This window comes from Coenobita brevimanus, chromosome 114 (assembly GCF_032717465.1).
Source record: "Coenobita brevimanus isolate Jiangsu-jjx chromosome 114, ASM3271746v2, whole genome shotgun sequence".
In the NCBI taxonomy this organism is placed as follows: Eukaryota; Metazoa; Arthropoda; class Malacostraca; order Decapoda; family Coenobitidae; genus Coenobita; species Coenobita brevimanus.
This window is the reverse complement of record NC_137067.1, coordinates 491401-512102: the sequence shown is the minus strand read 5'-3', so window position 1 is coordinate 512102 and position 20702 is coordinate 491401. Positions and strand designations below refer to the sequence as shown.

Sequence of the window (20702 nt, the reverse complement as noted above, 5' to 3'; positions counted from 1 at the left end):
GATGAGACTGACCAGCTTCACTCATCCAAGTGGCATTACATGAGCAATAAACCCCAACCACCTCTTGGATAGAAATCAGCACAGGCTCAATTCGATTGGAGCACCCTAACTGCCCACCAAACCACCAGGTGCCATAATTTGGTTATATGGCTACCACCCAGCACAGTAAATGGTTTTCTGGTGTACAAGAAACCATTTGGCTTGTCACTCGGTGTAGAGTCACCCACAAGCAGAAGAAGAGGAAAGAATGAAGGAAAGGAAGACAGAAGAGAGAGTGTAAAGTCACCCACAGGCAGAAGGAAGAGGAAGGAATGAAGGCAGTAAAGAAAAAAGAGGAAGGAAGGAAGAGAGAAAAGGGCAGTCACCCGAAGGCAGCACTACATTGAGTGAGTGGATGGTGAGTGCCCCCCAAAACTGTACCTAGTGTTAAACAGTACAGAATCCAAGAAAATTTTCATCAGCAAATTACTAACTAAAAATACGAATGAAAGACTACATAACTACCTCCTGACAAGCAAAAGCAGTTCAAGGGGAGAACATGCACCACTTTTACTTGTTAAGGTTATGATACCCACAGGCAAACTCCCATAAGCTGCCTTGTATGGGTGATAAGAGAGTAAACAGGAGGATAGAATTAAACTTGGGTGCTCTGTCCTCTGGGTTTTGGTGACAGTTATCATGTGGTTAAAGGGTAAAACACATGCTAAATTTACTGTCAAACCACTTCAGAAACCCTTGCAGAGGAAATAAGTAAGAGAGTGTGAGGATAGAATCCGATCTGGGTGCTATGTCCTCGGATGGCTAGAGATACAGGACTTAGATGCAGTTGGAGGGGAGATGATGCACAGAATTTGCCATCACACCACCAGCAACAGCCTTGCAGGGGAAATGTGACAAGTGAGAGAATAGAAGGGTACAGTCAGACCTGGATGCTGTGTCCTATAATGGCTGGAGGTATTGTACTTAGAAATGGTTGGAGGGGAGATGTGTAAAATTTACTGTCAAACCACTACCATCCTCCTCACAGGGGAAATGCAACCAGTGAGGAGGAGAAACAGGAGGAATAAGAGCTGAGTGTTGTGTTCTCCGGCTTCTGGAGATAATTAGAAGTGACTGGAAGGGAGAAGATGCTTAGAATTTAAAGTCAAAACAGTACAGACATCCACGAAAGAGGAATACCAGGGACGCGGGGACACAAGGACTGAATTAAACATGGATGTTCTGTCCTTTGTCAGTTGGAGACTTACAAGTGGCTGGAGAGAAGATGTATAGAGTCTACCTTCGAAACACCAACATCCTTATACAGGAATGATCAGGAGTGACAGGGCAAGAAAATAGAATCAGACCTGGATGTTGTGGCTTAGGATAGTTGGAGATATTTAGAGGGGAGATGATACATAGAATTGACTGTCATACTGCTACGAAATTCCTTATAAAGAAAATACAGTAAAAGTCCTTTAATCCAGAATGCAACAGCCCACAGACCTTCTGGATTATCAAAATTTCCGGACTATCAGACAGGTACCTGAAAATGTTCCAAACACGCCCAAAAAAATAAAGTGCACTACGGACAACCAGCTGAGTGAACATCCGGGGCCTCCCGAATGTCAGCGTTGGTGCGGAACTGGATAGTCTGGTGCACCGCTTTCGGCTATTTTTCAATATTTTTTTACTTTTTCCTGATTTTTTACACAAGCTAAAAATGACCCTGGGCTGAAAATTCTGAACCATCGGATGCCATATTATCAGGAGTTCACTATAAGGTGTGACAGGGAGGGAGAAATTTTGCTTGGGTACTGTCGCCTTTGGAGGCTGGATACTTAGTTGGAGAGATGTGTATAACTGGAGAGGAGATGCGTATAATTTACCATCAAACCACTCCCACCATCCCTGCTGGGGAAATGTAACCAGTAAGAGGGCGGGATGAAAGATTTAGAATCGCATGTTGTGTCCTGTAATGGCTGGGGGTACTTGGAAGTGGTTGGAGGGGCAAAGATACATTGAATTTACCTTTAAACCACCAGAGACAGCCCTAGGAGGGAGTACAAGGAATGTGAGGGCTGAAAGATGTAAACAGATTTGGATGCTGCATTCTGTGATGGGTGGAGGCACTTAGAAGCTGTTGGAGGGGAGCAGATAAATTGAAATGAACATCAAACCACAACCAACATCTTTGCAGGGAAATATAATGAGTAAGATGGATAAAGATAGACAGATACATAGATAGAGACAGAGATTGTGAGAATTGAAACAGACCTGGGTGCTGTCCTATGGTGTTTGGCAATAAAGAGAAATAGTTGGAAGTGAAAATGGGTTGACCTTATTCTCAAGGACACAAGACCCATTGTAACAAACTCACATAAACATTCTTATAAGGGAGAAAAGATGCATGAGAGGACACAAGGTTAGAATCAGATCTAAAGGATGATTAGAATGTGTTGGAGCAGAGAACATAAGACAAATTTACTGTCACACCACAACGGGCATCCTTGCAGGGGAGGCGGGGGGAACATGAGAGGAGAGAAGAATAGAATTAGACATGGGCCTGTGTCCTTTGGCATTTGATGACTATTAAAAAAAGGCTGGCGGGTAGAACACAAGCCAAATTACCGTCAAACCACCATGGACATCCTTGTTGGGGGAGAAAAACACAAGGGAATGGGTGGGAAGATGTAAACAGACCTGGGTTTGGTGTCTTTTGGCAGCTGAAAGGTACATGTCAAATTTACTTGTATACCACCACAAACATTTCTGCATGGGAAATAACAAATGAGAGAGCAGGAGGACGTACTTTAAAGGTTGGTGGTCTACCTGTAACAGCTGGAGGACAGTTAGAAGTGGCTGGAGAGGTGAACAGAAGTCGAATATACTCCTCAAGGACACAATCCACTGTCAAACTTCCACCATCCTTGTGGGGGTGATACGACGAGTGAGAGTGCGGGAGGAGGTAATTAGATGTGGGTGCTGCGTCCTTTGGCGGTTGGTGATGGCCAGAGGCAGCTTGGCGATGGTTGACAGGCACAAGACACACTATTGGCTCCCTCACCAGTGACGTCACACCAACCTCAGCCAATAACAGGAGCCGCACCAACACCTGCCCCTGCGTAGGTATTGGCAGTTTGATTAGGGTATATTAAGACAAGCTCCAGAGGCAGGTCATCACCTCAACTGAAAGTTACAATCAATAATGACACAATGTTAAGTTCAGGAGGCTTCCATCAAAGCAGGAAATCAACTGATCATGTGACTAGATGCCTGACTACTGCAGATCATTGTGTATTAAACGTACCATCCATATGACTGATAAATATTAGGGTGGTTTACATTGCACCGGATACTTCACCATGAGTTACTAGAGAAGAGCATGTGGAGATAAATGGAGAGAAAGGCATGCAAATGAGGAAGAAAAGGAGGCTTCTGGTTGTGATGTTGATGTGACTGTGTTAAGCGAAATATTCCAAGATGGTCTGGCCATGTGGAGAGGTTGGAAAATGAAAGACTGACAAGGGAAGTGTATGTGAGTGAGGTAAATAATTTCAGCAGGAGGGCAAGATTAGGGATGAGATGGAGGAATGGAATGGAGAGGTATATGAGAAAGGGATGTGTGAGATGAAGGGAGGGGAGCCAGACGATACTGAACTGGGTGACGTGGAGATGTGTTTGTGACCCACACTGACAGGATTACCGTCACGTGTCTGGCAATAGATACAAACAGACTGACAAAACCTGGAAGGCAGAAAGGTCAGTCCAGCCTTTTGCCCTGTCTGTCATCCATTCTAGGATGTCCAGCAAGATTTTTCATTTCTATTTTTTTTTGCACAGTGGTAGGCGGGGTCACACACCAACCACTCACTTGATGTGGTGCTGCTCTCAGGGAACTGCCCTTTCCCCTCTTCCTTCTTTCCTCTTCTGTCTTTGTTTCCTTCAGTCTTTCCTCTTCCTTCTGTCTACCGGTGGCTCTACACTGAGTGACATGCCAAATGATTTCCTGTACACCAAGAAACCATTTACAATATTGGGTGGTAACCATAAAACCAAATTATGGCACCTGGTGGTTAAGTGGGTAAATAAGGCACTCCAATTGGATTGAACCGGTTCAGGTTTATATCCAAGGAGTGGTTGGGGTTTATTGCTCACGTAATGTCACTCAGGAATGAGTTAGGTTGGCCACTCTCAACTTAAATGTCAGGATCAACTTGCTTAGCCCCAGGCTCCTATGTTCCTCATGCGGCAACACAGGAATAAATATATATATATATATATATATATATATATATATATATATATATATATATATATATATATATATAAAGAGTATGTCCAATTCTCAACCATTACGGAGCCACAATTACTGATGATGTTGTGGGTCAATTACCTATCATACTATAGCCAGATGCCTTAATCCCATAAAGGGGGCAGGGCAATGTAATGCCAGAGAAGAGGCTGACATGGAGGTGATTTGCTTGTGGCCATCCCTTACAGGATTAACATGAATTATGAAGGACACAAGTTCCCCCCATGCCATCAGTAACTCTGCAATGGTTGAGAAGACGATGGTGATTTTTTTTTTTCAATACTCAATGTGTACTGTATATTAACAGGCACATCCCCCGCCTGGCCATATCTGTGTCATCACATGAAGGCATCCCTCTCCACCACCCTTTAAACTACTGCTGCAAGGTTAGCCAACTCTCCATCTTGATTTCCCACCAGCAACAACAGGCTCTTACTAGGATATGATACTAGTCACAAAGAATATGATACTCATCACAAATATGATGCCAGTCACAAAGAAGTAACAAATACAGAATCTAAGACTCATTCTGCCACTGAGGTATGGAAAATAGGTTGAAAAGTTTCCTATTAAAAGGTTACTAGGTGAGGGAGAGAGAGAGAGAGAGAGAGAGAGAGAGAGAGAGAGAGAGAGAGAGAGAGAGAGAGAGAGAGTAAGCTACCTAATAAACATTCCTCATTAACAATCTCATATCAGCTGTCTCCTAGGGGGCCAGCTCTCCTTCTTCCTTGCCGAGGGTGATCAAAATGTGCACCCAGTGGACTGCAGGCTGAAGCTGACCTCCTGCAGTCACCCAGCTCCCTTCCAGTACAGCAAGAGCTACAGTATGATGCTAGTTACGAATAAGTGCCATGAAGAGAATGCAGAGTTGTAGTATTGTCTGATTTTGCCATTGTTACATGAAATAAGATACAAAAAGACAAAAATCCCAACCAAGTTAAAGTGAAAGGACTATAACAGTGTTGCTAAACATGATGCTAGTCAGGAAGAAGTGCTATGGAAAGGATACAGAGGAAATATGGTAGAAAAGGAAAACCAGGGATAAGGTAAAATAAAATGAGTATAAGCTGTGTTGAATACAATGCTAGTAATGAAGACCTGACAATGAAAAGGGTGTATGCAGCACTGATAAATATGATGCTAGTCATGAAGAAGTGCTATGGAATGGATAAGCAGGCAATATTATAGCTGATTATTGGACCTCATCTGGCACTTACATGAGGTTCAATACTCATTACTGGGAGTCAATATGTGTTTAGGGATGACCTCTCCCTCTCCCTCTCTCTTCTTCCTTTCTCGTCCTCTTTGTCTCCATCCCTCAGTATCCGTCCACCACTGACAACATCACAGCATACTGACATCACCCCTACCAACACTACCATGTGTAAACAAACATTAGCTCTCTCTTTCTCTCTCATATATATATCTACACCTCTGTACTTATGCATCTATTTATCTATCTATCCAGCACTGTATCTATCTATCTACTTCTCTACCGACCAACACCACCACTGACACTACCACCACCTTCATAGATGAGTGAACTAGCTCACATTCCCTCTCTCTCTCTATACCTTCATACCTCCCTACCTATCCATCCATTTATCTATCAATCTAAGGCTCTATCTATCTATTTCTCTACCTGCCCACCTCCCTCCCTACCTATTTCATCTATGTACCTATCTACCAACTTCCCAGCCGGTACATCCATCCATTCACCTACCTATCAATCTATTTATCTATCAATCTATTTATCTACCCACCAACCAATCAATCTGTATCATCCTACCTGGTTTTCTACCTGTCTATCCCTCAATCTAACTCTATCACTATCTCTCTTTGTCAACCTAACAATCAATTTCTATCGATCTATCTGTCTGTCGACAAACCTATGTATCTGAACCATACTATCTATTTTTCTATCTGCCTGTCTGTCACTATCTATCTATCAATTCTTTCTCTCTCCCTCTCTTACCCTTTTCCTCACTGTATTCCTTCCCTCCTTCTCCCCCCCCCTTGACCCTACATAATCAGTGTCTCAAATAATTACTGATAATCAATTCACAGGAGCCCAATTCGCTCCAACAAGGGATCGAAGAGTGGGCGGAACTTGTACAGCACGAGCAGCCGGACCAGAGAGCAAACCCCTCACCACACTCGCTACGGTGGCTCATTCCAAGTATCCCTGGTACCTCACGCCCTTCACCTTGTATGAGATCACCATGAAGAGTGGAGAGAAGCACAAAATTGGACCAGACATTGAGGTGGAGGAGGGTGGAGGAGGAGGAGGTGGAGTGAAGAAAGAGAAAGATATGGACCTACCTCCAAAGCCAAAACGACCTTCCTTGGTCTCCATCGACAGTGAGGATGAGAACAAGATGGTGGAGGTAAGTTACATACTTTCTATTATAACCCTCTTGTGGTTGGGGCAGCTCTAGCATCATATTCCAGGAGACAGACCAAAAAACTTACTGGCCTCCAAAACTGAAACAACCTTTATATTTACCAGGTAGTCAAAGTCCAGGCTGAGACTACTACTCGTACACATCTCCTCTACATGGCTCATCCTCTTGGGGCTATGCCTCCAAAAATGTTCCCAGCACCTCGCCATGCAGGACTGTTCCGACCTGGTGAGGCACATTCTGCCACAGGAAGGAGACTGCTTGCTTGTGGTCAATCGGTCTGCTTGGTCAGACAGACCAGGATAGGGCAACAATAACAACAAATGTTCACATATTTTAAGCATTTTAGGTATTTCTTTCATTTGAAAAGCTCAAATAGTATGAACTGTCATTCAGAACTGTAATGCACAGACTAGAATGAGGATATATATGAGCACACTTAGAGAAGGCTAGACTGAGATGGATCAGGCATGTGGAGAGGATGGAGGATGACAACTGACTCAGGGGGTAAGAGTTGTGAACACTGAGGATGGAGTTATGAGAAGCATACTGAAAAAGATGGGAACGAGGCCACACAGTGTGATCTCAGGGATTAAGGACTGAACAGAGAGGCTGCTAGAGACTCAGTAGCACGGAGAGCCGACATTAGGTGACCAAGTCTGACAGGCATGTTGGAGAATTTAATAAGAGGAAATTAAGCACAACTCTGATTCAAGACGTTGGCTGTTTTGCAGACTATAATGTTATCCACCACAGCTGTTAAACTAAGATCTGGCTAATTGTAGGTGGGGGTGCCCACCATCCACTCACTCAATGTAGAGTGATGCCATATAAGCTCTACACTGAGTGACAAGCCAAATGGTTTCCTGCACCCAGGAAACCATTTACTACGCTGGGTGGTAACCATATAACCAGTGTTTCTGGCAGGGTTAAGTGTCTCCCAGATTCCCCTATCCAAAATCACTTAATCATGGCAGTTGTCTCAGACAGCCTTGGAGGGCCCAATACCTGCCCAGGGCCCCAACCAAATGGACAGATTTGCACGGCCAAGTGGAATGTGAAAGGTGTCAATGAGGAGAGCAAGAGGGTGGAAGTGGTAAATGTGTTCAAGAGTGCAAGGTATGCCGTGATGCCATTGTGTGAAACGAAGATGAAAGGGTGAGAAGTGGAGGAGTGGGAGGGTGTGAAATGTGTAAGATCGGGAATGAATGGGTGAGGAAGATGCAAGGAAGGAGTTGCTTTGTTGATGAATGAGGTGTGGCAGAGGGGAATGAGAGACTACAAATGTGTTAGCTCGGGATGTATGTATGTCAAGTTCAAGTCTGAGAAGGTGAAAGTGACTGTCATTGTAGCATATGCACCATATGAGGACCTGGAGTGAGAGAGAGAAATACAGATTTTGGGATGAGCTGGATGAAGTAGTGGGAGAAATGCCCAGGAGCTACAAGGTGATCATAATGGGGGATATGAATGGATGAGTAGGCACTGGTCCTTAGGATGACATAATGGGTTGTTATGGAGTACCGTACCAGGAGAAAATGATAATGGGAAGCAACTTAAGGACATGTGTCAGGAGAGGAGGTTGTGCATTTGTAACTCGTATTTCAAACACAAAGATGCATACATATATATACATGGTATACAGGGAATGGGGACCGTGTTGAAAGAAGCCTGATTGATTACGTGCTCGTAGAGAGGTCGATGATGAGAATGGTTGCTAATACGAAGGACGATGTGGAGGTCTGTCAGATCACATGATTGTGGTATGCAAGATCAAGCTGAGAGGAGTGAGGTGGATCAGGAGAGAGAGTAACAGTCAGGGAGAAAGACTGAAAGTTGAGAAGTTGAGGATCAAAGAAATGGCAGATGATTACAGGACCAAAGTAGACAAGGAGTTAGAATCAGTGAACTGGAATGAAATGGATCTGGACAGCCTGTGGAATGAATATAGGGACTGCTTAGTTAGGAATGCTAAAGTGGTGTGTGGTGTGGCACGAGTACCAACGAACAAGAAAGGTACGGCATGGTGGGATGAGGAGGTTAAGTGAGCGGTGGAGGAAAAGAGGAAGAAGTGGCAAAAGTGGTTACAGGATGGAGGTTCAGTTGAAGTAAGAACTGAGTATACTGAGAGCAAGAAGCAAGTAAAGAGACTAGTAAAGAGGAAAAAAAGGGAGGTAAATGAGGATCTAGGAAGAAAAATGAATGCAAACTACTCTGAAAATAGGAAGTTATTCTGGAAAGAGGTGTGGAAATGTAGAAGTGAAAGTGGAAAGAAATGTGATGGCGTGAAGGATGTAGGTGGTAGATTAACCCATGGAGATGAAGTAAGGACCAGATGAAAAGAATACCTGTACTTTGAAAGCCTGTTGAATGGGAATAGAGAAAGCAGAGCGGCTGCAAACATGACTGGTTTTGGGGGTGTGCAGAGAAGGAATGCAGTGCCAGGAGACGTGACACTCACACAGGTAAAGAGTGCTGTGAAGCAGCTGAAAAATGGGAAAGCAGCTGGGGTTGATGAGGTGTATGCAGAGATGCTTAAGTGTAGGTGGAAGAGTGGAATGAAGTGCCTGTTGGAGATACGTAAGAAGGCATGGATGAGTGAAACAGTGCCTGCAGAGTGAAAAAAGGCTGTGATTGTACCCCTGTACAAAAATAAAGGTGAGCAAAGTGAGTGCAAGAATTATCGTGGCATAAGTTTACTGACTGTGGTAGGGAAGGTATATGGATGATTACTGAGAAAATAAGAGAGATAACAGAAGTCCTAGTGGGTGATGAACAAGGTGGCTTTAGCAGTGGTAGGGGACGTGTGGATCAAATATTTGCAGTGATGTGGTAGGTGGTGGCAACCATCATCCAATCACTTGATGTAGTGCTGCCTACTTCCTTAGCTTTAATCATTCTTTTTCTGTGCCTGTCCTCCTCTCTTCCTATTTCTCCTATCTTTCCTGTCACTTCTTATTCCTTTTCTTTCCTTTACAGGTGGCTTTACATTGAGTGACAAGCCAAATGGTTTCCTGTAAGCCAAGAAACCATTTACAACGCTGGGTGGTAACCATATAACCAAAACATACGTGCTCCCTATGTGTCAACAAGTGGGTTGGTGGAGGGTTGGTGCCCCTCCCTGTAAAACAACTAACTCAGTGTCAAATGGCCACCCTTTACGGGATTTTGGTGTCTGGCAATAGATAGATAGATAGAGACAGACAGACAGCAGAGAAGGCTTGTGAGAAGGACCATAAGGTGTTTATGGCATTCATAGATCTGGAAACAACATTCGACAAATTGGACAGAAAGGGACTGTGGAAAGTTTTGCGCATGTACGGTGTAGATGATAAGCTGCTAGGTGCCGTCAAGAGTGTTTACGATGGTAGTGAAGCATGTGTAGTGGTTAATGGGCATCTAAGTGAATGGTTCATGATCGGTGCGGGCATAGGACGACGTTCTGTGATGCCCCCGTGGTTGTTCAATACATATATGGATGGGGTGATGAGAGAAGTAAAAAAACGAGTAAAGGAGAGGTGTATTGCATTGGTATTGAATGAGAATGGATGGAATATCTCAAAGTTGTTGTATGCTGATGATGCAGCACTACTTGCAAATACTGGACAATAACTTGGTAGGCTAGTGCAGAGTCTAGGCCTGTGAGCATCGTGCCTTGAGAGTAAATGTAGAAAAGAGTAAGGTGATGGTTACTGAGAGAGAAGGTGACTCCCAATGCGATGTTACAGTGAATGGAGTGAGACTGGAATTGGTGATAGAAAAGAGAGGAAAATGTGCAAAAGAAGTGGAAAGTAGAGTAACACAAAGAAGAAAAGTAGCTTGTGCAATGAAGACCTTGATAGGAAACAGAGGCTTGAGTGTTGCAGCTGAATGAGGCTTACATGAAGGAGTTTTGTGCCAACTTTAACATATGGATGTGAGACTATGGCATGGCATGAAAACGAAAAGTGCTGAGGAATGAATGTGGAGTACAGAGGGTGGATGGGATATGAAATAATGTGATTTGTGAAAGATATGGAGTGAGAAAATCTATGGACACCAGAATCGAAGACAGCATACTGAGATGGTATGGTCATGTGAAGAGAATGGATAACAACAGAGTGGTGAAAAAGGTACAGCTACTGAAAACTGACTTAGGACCTCCCTCCACAAGGTATTAAAAAACACAGAAATCATAGTATATCACAATGTTTGTTTATGAAATGCCATTCATTAATAAGAAATCATGTTTCCCTTGTTTTTCAGGACCAGTTGGATGCCTTTTGGCAGGGAATCACTTAGATCTCCAAAGTAATCTTAGGACATTTCTTTGCACCAAACATTCACATCCCCTTTTCTCATGTACCTCTCCACTCCATCCCTCCATCTCATCCTTGGCCTTCCCCTCCCTCTCTCCCCCTCCACCTCACTCACATACACTCTCCTCATCAGTCTCTCACTTTCCATCCTCTCCCCAAGGCCACACCACCTCAATGTGTTTCTCCTAATGCTTCCTATCACATCCACATCCACACCACAATGCTCCTTCACATCCTCATTTGTCAGTCTCTCCATGTGATTCCACAGGCTCCTCTCAAACTCATTTCCACTGCTCTCACTCTTGACTTGTGTCCCTCCAACAATGTCCAAGCTTCACTTCCATACATTAGAGTTGGTATCACAATACTGTCATGTAATAACTTTTTCACTAATACGAGGTCTTGAAATCTGCACCACCGCCTGTTTAATGAGCAGGTAAAATCCCCCCAAATCCCAACGTACGAGAACTGAGACGAGGGTATTTGTATTTCCTGTGTATTAACCCTTTATTCCTGCTTAAAATTGTCTGCCACAGGCCTTGGTGGTCAGTGGAGGTCATTTGGCTGGGTGTTCACCCCATCCCTATTTTACCTTTAATTTATGTTATTCTGCTTATATTAATGCTGTTTTTATATTTCAGGTGTATTACCCTCTTGTATATATTAATAATCCCTTATTCCAGCTTAAAATGATCAGAAAGTCAGTTTTGGTGGTTTGGGGGGAGGTTGTTCGAAGGCCTTGCTCCCTAACCCTATTTTTCCCATAAGTTCTTCACTTCGTTTAATGAGAATTCAGCTAACGAGCAAATTCCTTGCTCCCAATTAGCTCGTAAGATTGGGACCCACCTGTATACTGTACATGCGCAAAACCTTCCACAATCCTTCTCTGTCTACTTTGTCGTATGCTTCTTCCAGATCCATAAATGCCATATAGCCCTTCTCACAAGCCTTCTCCACTATCTCTCACTGCAAATATATAATCCACACATCCTCTGCTACTCCTAAAACCACCCTGTTCATCATTCACTAGGCCTTCCGATATCTCTCTTACTTTATAATAATACGTCCAAATATCTTCCCTATCACACTCAATAAACTTATGCCACGATAATTCTTGTGTTCACTTCGCTCACCTTTATTTTTGTACAGGGGTACAATCACTGCCTTTTTCCACGCTGCTGGCACAGTTTCACTCATCCATGGCTTCTTACATATCTCCAACAAGCACTTCTTTCCTCTCTCTCCACTAGACTTAATCATCTCTGCATACACCTCATCAACCCTAGCTGCTGCTTTCCCATCTTTCAGTTGCTTCACAGCGTTCTTCACCTCTGCAAGTGCCACGTTTCCCATCACTGCATTCCCTCTCTGCACACCCCCAGAACCAATCATGTTTACAGTGGCTCTGCTCTCCCTATTCCCATTTCTGAGGCTTTTAAAATATTCTTTCCATCTGGTCTTTACTTCATCCCCATGGCTTAATAAGCAATTACTTACATCCCTGACACTTTCACATTTCTTTCTGCTCTCACTTCTACATTTCTGCATCTATTTCCACAATAACTTCCTTTGTTCAGAGTAATTTGCATTCATTATTCTTCCTAGATCATCATTTACCTCCTTCTTTTTCATCTTCAATAGTCTCTTTATGTGCGTCTTGCTCTAAATATATTCAGTTCTTATTTCAATTGAACCCCTGTTCTGTAACCACTCTAGCCACTTCTTCCTCTTTTCCTCCACTGCTCTCTTAACCTCTTCAGCCCATCATACCGTACCTTTGTTCTTTGTTGTCACCCCTGCCACACCACACAGCGCTTTAGCATTCCTAACCAAGCAATCTCCACATGCATTCCACAGACTGTCCAGATCCATTTCATTCCAATTCACTGATTCCAACCCCTCCCCCACTGTACTCTGGTCCTGTATTTATCTGGCATGTTCTTTGATCTTAAGCTTCTCGACTTTCGGTCTTTCTCCCTGACTACTCCTCTCTCTACTGGTCCACCTCACTCCCCTCAGCTTGATCTTGCATACCACAACCATATGACCTGACAGACTTCCACACTGTCCTCTCACGGTCCTCGTATCAGCAACCATTCCCAGCATCGACCTCTCTATGAGCAGGTAATCAATGCACAAAACCTTCTAAGCCTCCTATGAGCTGGAGACAAGTCCTAATTTAATTAAGAGAAGGTGTAAAGTCGTAAGAGGATATCATAAATGTTCTGGCCAAGTTAAGAGTACTCAGAACAGCGTGAGTACAACCTACCCACTCCTAACTTTTTATGATCTACTCAGGGATTATGGCAGAACAACAACAAAGGCGCCAGCGCACTTTCAAGAAAAGAGAAAACCCATTTGAATTATTTGATGATTGTGAATTTATCAGAAGATATTGGCTGGATGATGGTGGAATTTTGTTTGTGAATGACTTGATCAGAGATGCCATAACCAGCCCTACACCCAGGACCAAACACCTCTCTGCTGAGTTGAAATTGATCTTGATATTAAGATGTCTAGCAAGAGGAAAAATGCAACTCTGTAGTAGTGATGATTTTGGGTGTACTCAGCCAACCATCAGCAGAGCCATAACACAAACAGTACATGCATTATTAAGACCAGATACTGCGAGACAGATAGACAGATACCGGTAGTCATATATATATTATGCAAACTCACCACAAGGTAAAGCTGCCTTAATTATATTTAATTCTACACCAAACACCATCCATGTAAAAACCATTAAAATACCATACAAAACTCTGCTTCAAGTTAATGTCCTACAATCATTACAGTAAAATTGCCAGGCCATACAGAAAAGAATGGTGTCTAAATAGGTCAAGTTTCACAAGTTGCCAACCAAACGACAGAGTAACCTAACTTATCCTAACTGACCTAACCAGAGCCAAACCAAACCAAATTTACCAAAGCAAACTTACCTGATAATTCATATTAGTAACTTGCGTACTAATACCGTTGCTGTATTGCACGTGCATTATTTGTTATTATCCAGTATATTGTCGTAACTTAAGTAATGATTTCCCTATTGCAGTTAGGTTAGGTTTTCAACTACTGTTCTTAATTAATATGCCAAAGGAGGAAATTATAGAAGCATAATGCTTTTAGACCAGACAATGAAGGTAATGAAGAGAGTTCTAGAAGGTATGATTTAAGAAAGCATGGGTGTCCAGAGGGGGGGGGAAGGATGGCTGAGTGATTTGAGCCGATTCATGCATTGTCACTTTATGCATTTGGTGTCAGTCATGTAACTCATTTAAGGATATGTGCATCCCTATTTGGAGTATTTTGATATAGCAGCACATATATGTATAATTTTTATTTTGCCCCTCCTCCTTTAAAAAAATCCTGCGGACGCCCCTGAGAGAATGCGTGAATATTATTGATGAGATGCAGTTTGGGTGTATGTCAGGCAAAGGGCCCACTGATGCTTGTTGTGGCTGAAATTTGAAATGCCTCCATTGTTCTTTGTGCTTAAAGTGCTTTCCTGGTGCCGCATATGAAGAACATGGAGCTCGCTGGTGAACAAGTCTCCATGTTCTTGTTTACGTCCGACTCCGATCAGTCTGGCATCAACCACAGATCCATGTAGTGGAAAATATATATTCTAATTAAAAATTTAGCACTATTTTCTGAAATAAATAAAATAATATATATATATCTCTATCTATCTATCTATCTATAGCCCGACGCCCTAATCCCGCAAAGGGTGGCCGCAGACAAAACGCCTCCAAGTCACTCTGTCACCCACCATTTGACTCCCCTCCCCCCAACTCACCCCCCCTTCCTCATATATATATATATAAATCCTTTTATTAAGTTATTCTGGTCGTTTTCTACCACACCAATGCCTCTATTTCATAACATAGTGTAACCTATTTTTTTATTTTTTTTAATCAAAAGATATGTGGCTACACACACACACACACACACACACACAAAGTGTAGCCACACCCACGACTGTCCAATTCTATCTATCTATCTATTGCCAGACACCTCAACCCCGTTTGGGGTGGCCACAAACAAATCGCCTCCACGTCGTCCTGTCCCCCGCCATTTCACTGCCCCGCTCCCAACTCGCACACCCCTTTCTCATATACCTCTCCACCCCATCCCTCCATCTCATCCTCGGCCTCCCCCTCCCTCTTCCCCTCTCCACCTCACTCACATACACTCTCTTCGTTAGTCTTTCACCCTCCATCCTCTCCACATGGCCAAACCACCTCAGTGTGTTCCTCATAACACTTCCTATCACATCCACACCACAACGCTCCTTTATATCCTCATTCGTCAGCCTGTCTCTCCATGTGACTCCACAGGCTCCTCTTAAATAACTCATTTCTACTGCTCTCACTCTTGACTTGTGTCCTTCCAACAACGTCCAAGCTTCACTTCTATACGTTAGAGTTGGTATCACAATACTGTCATGTAGTAACTTTTTCACTTCCATGCTCACTTCCCTGTTTCTTATCACTGCCTTCAAAGAACCAGCAACCTTTCTTCCCTGCTGTACCCTTTCAAGCACTTCACCTCCCAAACCTCCATCCTTACTCAATACACTACCTAAGAACCTAAATGTACTCACATTTTCCAATTCCTCACCATCCAACCTCGCTGTACATTCACTGACTTCACCTCTCTCAAAGACCATCACTTTACGCTTCCCAACATTCACCTTTAGATTCCGTTTCTTACACACTCTCCCAAACTCATCCACCAAGCCTTGCAGCTCCCCTTCGTCTTCACTGTCCAATTACTAACTGTATATAACTGTATTGGCTGAAGAAGGTGTGTGGCACGACCCACCATCCCAGCTCCCAGCAAGGATGTTGGTTGGGAATTAGAGTAACTTTAAGTGGAGGTCATAGATTTGAGCATACCGCCCCAGCTCCAATAAAATCTCCATTTCCTCTTTACCATGTATATTTTTATGCATCTTTGTGTTTGAAATATCAGTTACAAATATACAAACTCCTTTCCCGACACATAAACTTCAGTCGCTTCCCATTATCATTTTCTCCTGGTACTCTGTTACAACCCATTATGTCATCCTCAGGACCAATGCCTACTCTTCCATTCATATTGCTCATTACATCACTTTAGAGCTCCTGGGCATTTCTCCCACTGCTTCATCTAGCTCACTCCAAAACCTGTTTTTCTCCATCTCACTCCTGTCAGCATAATATATATATATATATATATATATATATATATATATATATATATATATATATATATATATATATATATATATACTCTACCTATTGCCAGATGCCTTAATCCCATAATGGGTGGCTACAGACAAATTGCTTCCATGGCATCCTGTCCTCTGCCACATGCCTGCCATCCCCCCAACTCATCTCCCCCTCTCTCATACATCTCTCCACTTCATGCCTCCATCTTACCTTTGTCTTCCCCTCCTCCTTTCCCTCTCCACCTCCCTTACTCACACTCATCTAGTCAATCTTTCAGTCACCATCCTCTCCACATGGCCAAACCATCTCAAAGTATTTCTCTTAACACTTTCAATCACATCCACATCAACACCACAATGCTCTCAAAACCTGAAGACTGTTAAAGCAACATCGAATACAGTACCGGGAGATCACATATAGCTCTGTGTGTTCTTACCTAATTGTACCTAACTGTTCTTACCTAACTGTATCTTTACAGGAATGAGTCAAGCTCATACTGTCCCATCTATTAAACCATGTTTATCATAAATATCCTTGAAATTATGAATAGTTTTGGCACACACTACTTCATTCGGTAGTGCATTCCACTGATCAATTGCCCTTTTTGGGAAACTGAATTTCCTTACATCTTTATCACCTCTCTTTTTATGCAGTTTTTTGCAATGTCCTCTTGCTGATGCTTCATCATATGGAATATATTCATTTATGTCTATTTTCTCTTTCCCTGAGATGCATTTATAATGCATAATCATCTCTCCTCTTCTCCTCCTCTCCTGCATCAATGGTAAATTCAATCTTTCCAATCTTTCTCTATAACTTAGATCCCTTAAGCTTGGTGCCTATCTTGTAGCAGCCCTTTGTACTTGTTCGATCTTATCTATGTGTTTTTTTAAATGATTCCAGACTACTGATGCATATTCCAGAGTTGGTCTGATGAATATTATTATCTTTCTCAGCATATCTTCATTTATGTATGTAAATGCTATTCTCATATTGGCAAGCAATGTATACATGTTTTATACCTTCTCACTGATGTGATAATCTGAAGATAGTCTGTTATTGATAATTACTCCTAGGTCCTTCTCCTTTTCTGATATGTGCAGGGTTGATCTTCCTAACTTATAATCCCAATCTGGTCTTTTCTCACTTTTACCAAATTTAATGACATGACATCCACATTAAATTCCATTTGCCATTTATTGCTCCATTCATGAAGCTTGTTCAATTCCTCTTGCAGCTCTTTGCAAGAATCTGTCAGTAGTGTTCCTTTGAATTTTTGCATCATCAGCAAACATATTTAGATAGCTTCCATTTCCAATATTACTGTCTATATCATTTATATACATTAAAAACATAATTCGTGCCAGTACTGAGCTCTGTGGAACTCTGCTGGTCACTTCCCTCCATGATAAGCAATTTCCCCTTAATATTGTTCTCATTTCCCTTTTTCTGAGAAAATCCTACAACCAACAGTGGAGATTACCTTGGACACCTCCTTGATGGTACAGTTTCCATAAAAGTCTTTGGTGTGGTATCCTGTCAACCCATCCTTCTCTTTTCTGTAATATTTCTGTAACTCTGTCATAATAGCTTAGGAGATTAGTAACACATGATCTTCCCTTCCTAAAACCAAACTGCCTCTCTGTTATCATACCATGTTCTTCTAGATGTTTTACACAAGCTTCCCTTATCAGCTTTTCTGGTATCTTACTACAACACTGGTCAGTGATACTGGTCTGTAGTTGAGTGGATCCTGTCTATTCCCTTTCTTGAACAGGGGAACAATGGTTGCTTTCTTCCAAACGTCAGGTAGTTTACCTTGACCTAAGGATTCTTTAAATATTAAATACAATGGTCTCAATGTGGGACTGAAACAGGGGTGTGTGATGTCTCCATGGCTGTTTAATATATATATGGATGGGGTTGTAAAGGAGGTGCAAGGTAGGGCAGTGGATGTGGGGGTTGCCCTAATGAATGAGGGTGAGATTTGGAAGCTTCTGGTGTTGCTGTTTGCTGATGATACAGTATTGTTGAGTGAAGATGAATGGGAGCTTCAAAGTTTGGTGAATGAATTTGGGACAGTGTGTAGGAGGAGGAAGCTGAAAGTTAATGTAAACAAAAGTAAAGTTATGGTGTTTGAGAGGAATGAAGTCACAGAGTGTGCAGTGAGGTTGGATGGTGAGGATATGGAGAATGTGAATGCATTCAAGTACTTGGGTAGTGTGATGAGTAAGGATGGAACTTTGGGGGATGAAGTACGTGAAAGGGTACAGCAGGCAAGAAAGGTTGTTGGTACACTGAAAGCAGTGATGAGAAATAGGGAGGTGAGTATGGAAGTTAAGAAGTCACTGTATGATGGTATTGTGATCCCTACCCTGACGTATGGAAGCGAGGCGTGGACCTTGCAAGAGGGGAACAAGTCAAGAGTGAGAGCAGTGGAAATGAGTTACTTGAGAGGAGCATGTGGAGTGACGTGGAGGGACAGGTTGACGAATGAAGAAGTGAAGGAACGTTGTGGGGTAGATGTGGATGTGGTTGAAAAGATTAGGAGAAATACACTGAGGTGGTTTGGACATGTGGAGAGAATGGAGAATGAAAGACTGACTAAGAGGGTGTATGTAGGTGAGGTGGATGGAGGGAGAGGGAGGGGTAGACTGAGGATGAGGTGGAGGGATGGAGTTGAGAGGTATATGAGGGAGGGGGGGGTGAGTTGGGGGGAGGGGAGTCAAATGGTGGGTGACAGAGTGACTTGGAGGCGTTTTGTCTGCGGCCACCCTTTGCGGGATTAGGGCGTCGGGCTATAGATAGATAGATAGATAGTCTGCTTAGCTCTTCTGCACATTCATGTAACACCCAACCTGAGATTCCATCAGGACCATTTGCTTTTCCTTTGTCCAATTTATGCAACTCTTCCTGTACTTCTTTTGTTATATTTGTATATCTAGTCTGCCTACGTGTCAGCAAATGGGTTGGTGGAGGGTTAGTGCCCCTCCCCGTAAAACAAATAACTCAAAGTCAAATGGCCACCCCTTACAGGATTATGGCGTCTGGCAATAGATAGATAGTATATCTAGTAATACATGTGGGGATGCATATTCCATATCATCTCTCAAACTTTTTTTCTTTTGTAAAAGCTGATTGAGTTTTTATTTAGTACTTAACAAATATCTTTTTCCTGTGTTTAGATGATCCCCTCATCTGTAATGGACTGTATTTTATCTTTAACTTTGGTTTTACTTCAGATGTACTGTAGCTATAAAAAAGCCTAGGTTGATTCATTCATTCATTGCCAGACGCCATGTATCCCAAACGGGGTGGTCAAGGGCTTAGAGTTAATTGTCTTTTATTTACAATGTCCTCCTCAAACTGTCTCTGAGCCTCCCTCCTTATCTTTGCATAATCATTTCTTGCCTGTTTATAGTTGTAATATGCCCTGTCACTATTATGTCTTCTGTATCTATTCTACAGCATGTCTTTTTTCTTTTTCTTTTTTTACACTCTGTATTAAACCATTTCTTTGTTTTCATTTCTGTTCCTCTGTGCTGTGGGATGTAATTTTGGACTCCTGTTTCATAAAGATCACAGAATTTTCTATACATAATATTTAAACCTTGTCCTCTAAATTCTGCCTCCCAATCTGTTTCTAAGAGGTACTTTTTCAGGTCATGATAATTGCCCTTTTTGTAATTTAGACTCTTTTTGTAACTCTCATTGCTTGTAGCGTCATATGTATTTGCCTAATTTACCTAATTGTGATATACAGGAAATGAGCTATGCTCGTGGGGTCCCGTCTCTGTTTCTCAATAAGTCAAATTTGGCTTTAAACTTGTTTAAGTTTTTAGACTGGATGATCTCATTGTACACACTATTCCACAGGTCTATACATCTATAAGGAAAACTATATTTCTTGATATCCTTCAAGATGTGTGTGTGTGTGTGTGTGTGTGTGTGTGTGTGTGTGTGTGTTCTTATCTAATTGTATCATTACACGAAAGGGTCAAGCTTGTACTGTCCTGCGTGTCAAATCACTTTTATCATACATATCCTTAAATTTATGAATCTTACTTGTGGCCTCTTGAAATGTGTGTATGTGTCCATAAAAAGAATCTATTTTCTTTTTTTCCCAGGTAAAGACTGGAATTTGTGGGCTCGATCCAACAACAGGGAAAGGGAAGCAAATTCACCTCATTCAGATGCTGTTACTGCCATTTGTTCCTATCATGGCACTTATCATTCAAAACTCTATCAACATGGTTAGCATCTTGGAGTACCAGAACGACATGCAGGAGACTATTGACCAGGTGAGGAAAAAAAGAGAATGGAGAGAAAGCAAGGTGAGGAAAAATGGGTAATGGACAGAAGGCAACATGGTTAGCATCTTGGATTACCAGAACGACATGCAGGAGACTACTGACCAGGTGAGGAAAAAAATGAGAATGGAGAGAAAGCAAGGAAAAAAAAAAAAGCAAGGTGTGTGCACACACACACACACACA

At 42.4% G+C, this 20702-nt stretch overlaps 2 protein-coding genes across 2 annotated transcripts in view; one reads left to right on the top strand and one right to left on the bottom strand.

Annotated features, from left to right (window-relative positions):
- Positions 1-3035, bottom strand: part of LOC145418432 (uncharacterized) — a 30317-nt gene extending 27282 nt beyond the window's left edge. The window contains exon 1 of the mRNA XM_080286850.1: positions 2812-3035. The gene's annotated coding sequence lies outside the window, so the exon portion shown is untranslated. The remainder of the gene's footprint in view (positions 1-2811) is intronic.
- The window catches only part of LOC145418431 (uncharacterized), a 32165-nt gene continuing 12930 nt past the window's right edge, over positions 1468-20702 (top strand). The window contains exons 1-4 of the mRNA XM_080286849.1: positions 1468-1616; positions 4991-5118; positions 6362-6681; positions 20335-20508. Coding sequence (XP_080142975.1) covers positions 1468-1616; positions 4991-5118; positions 6362-6681; positions 20335-20508 — 771 coding nt within the window. The remainder of the gene's footprint in view (positions 1617-4990; positions 5119-6361; positions 6682-20334; positions 20509-20702) is intronic.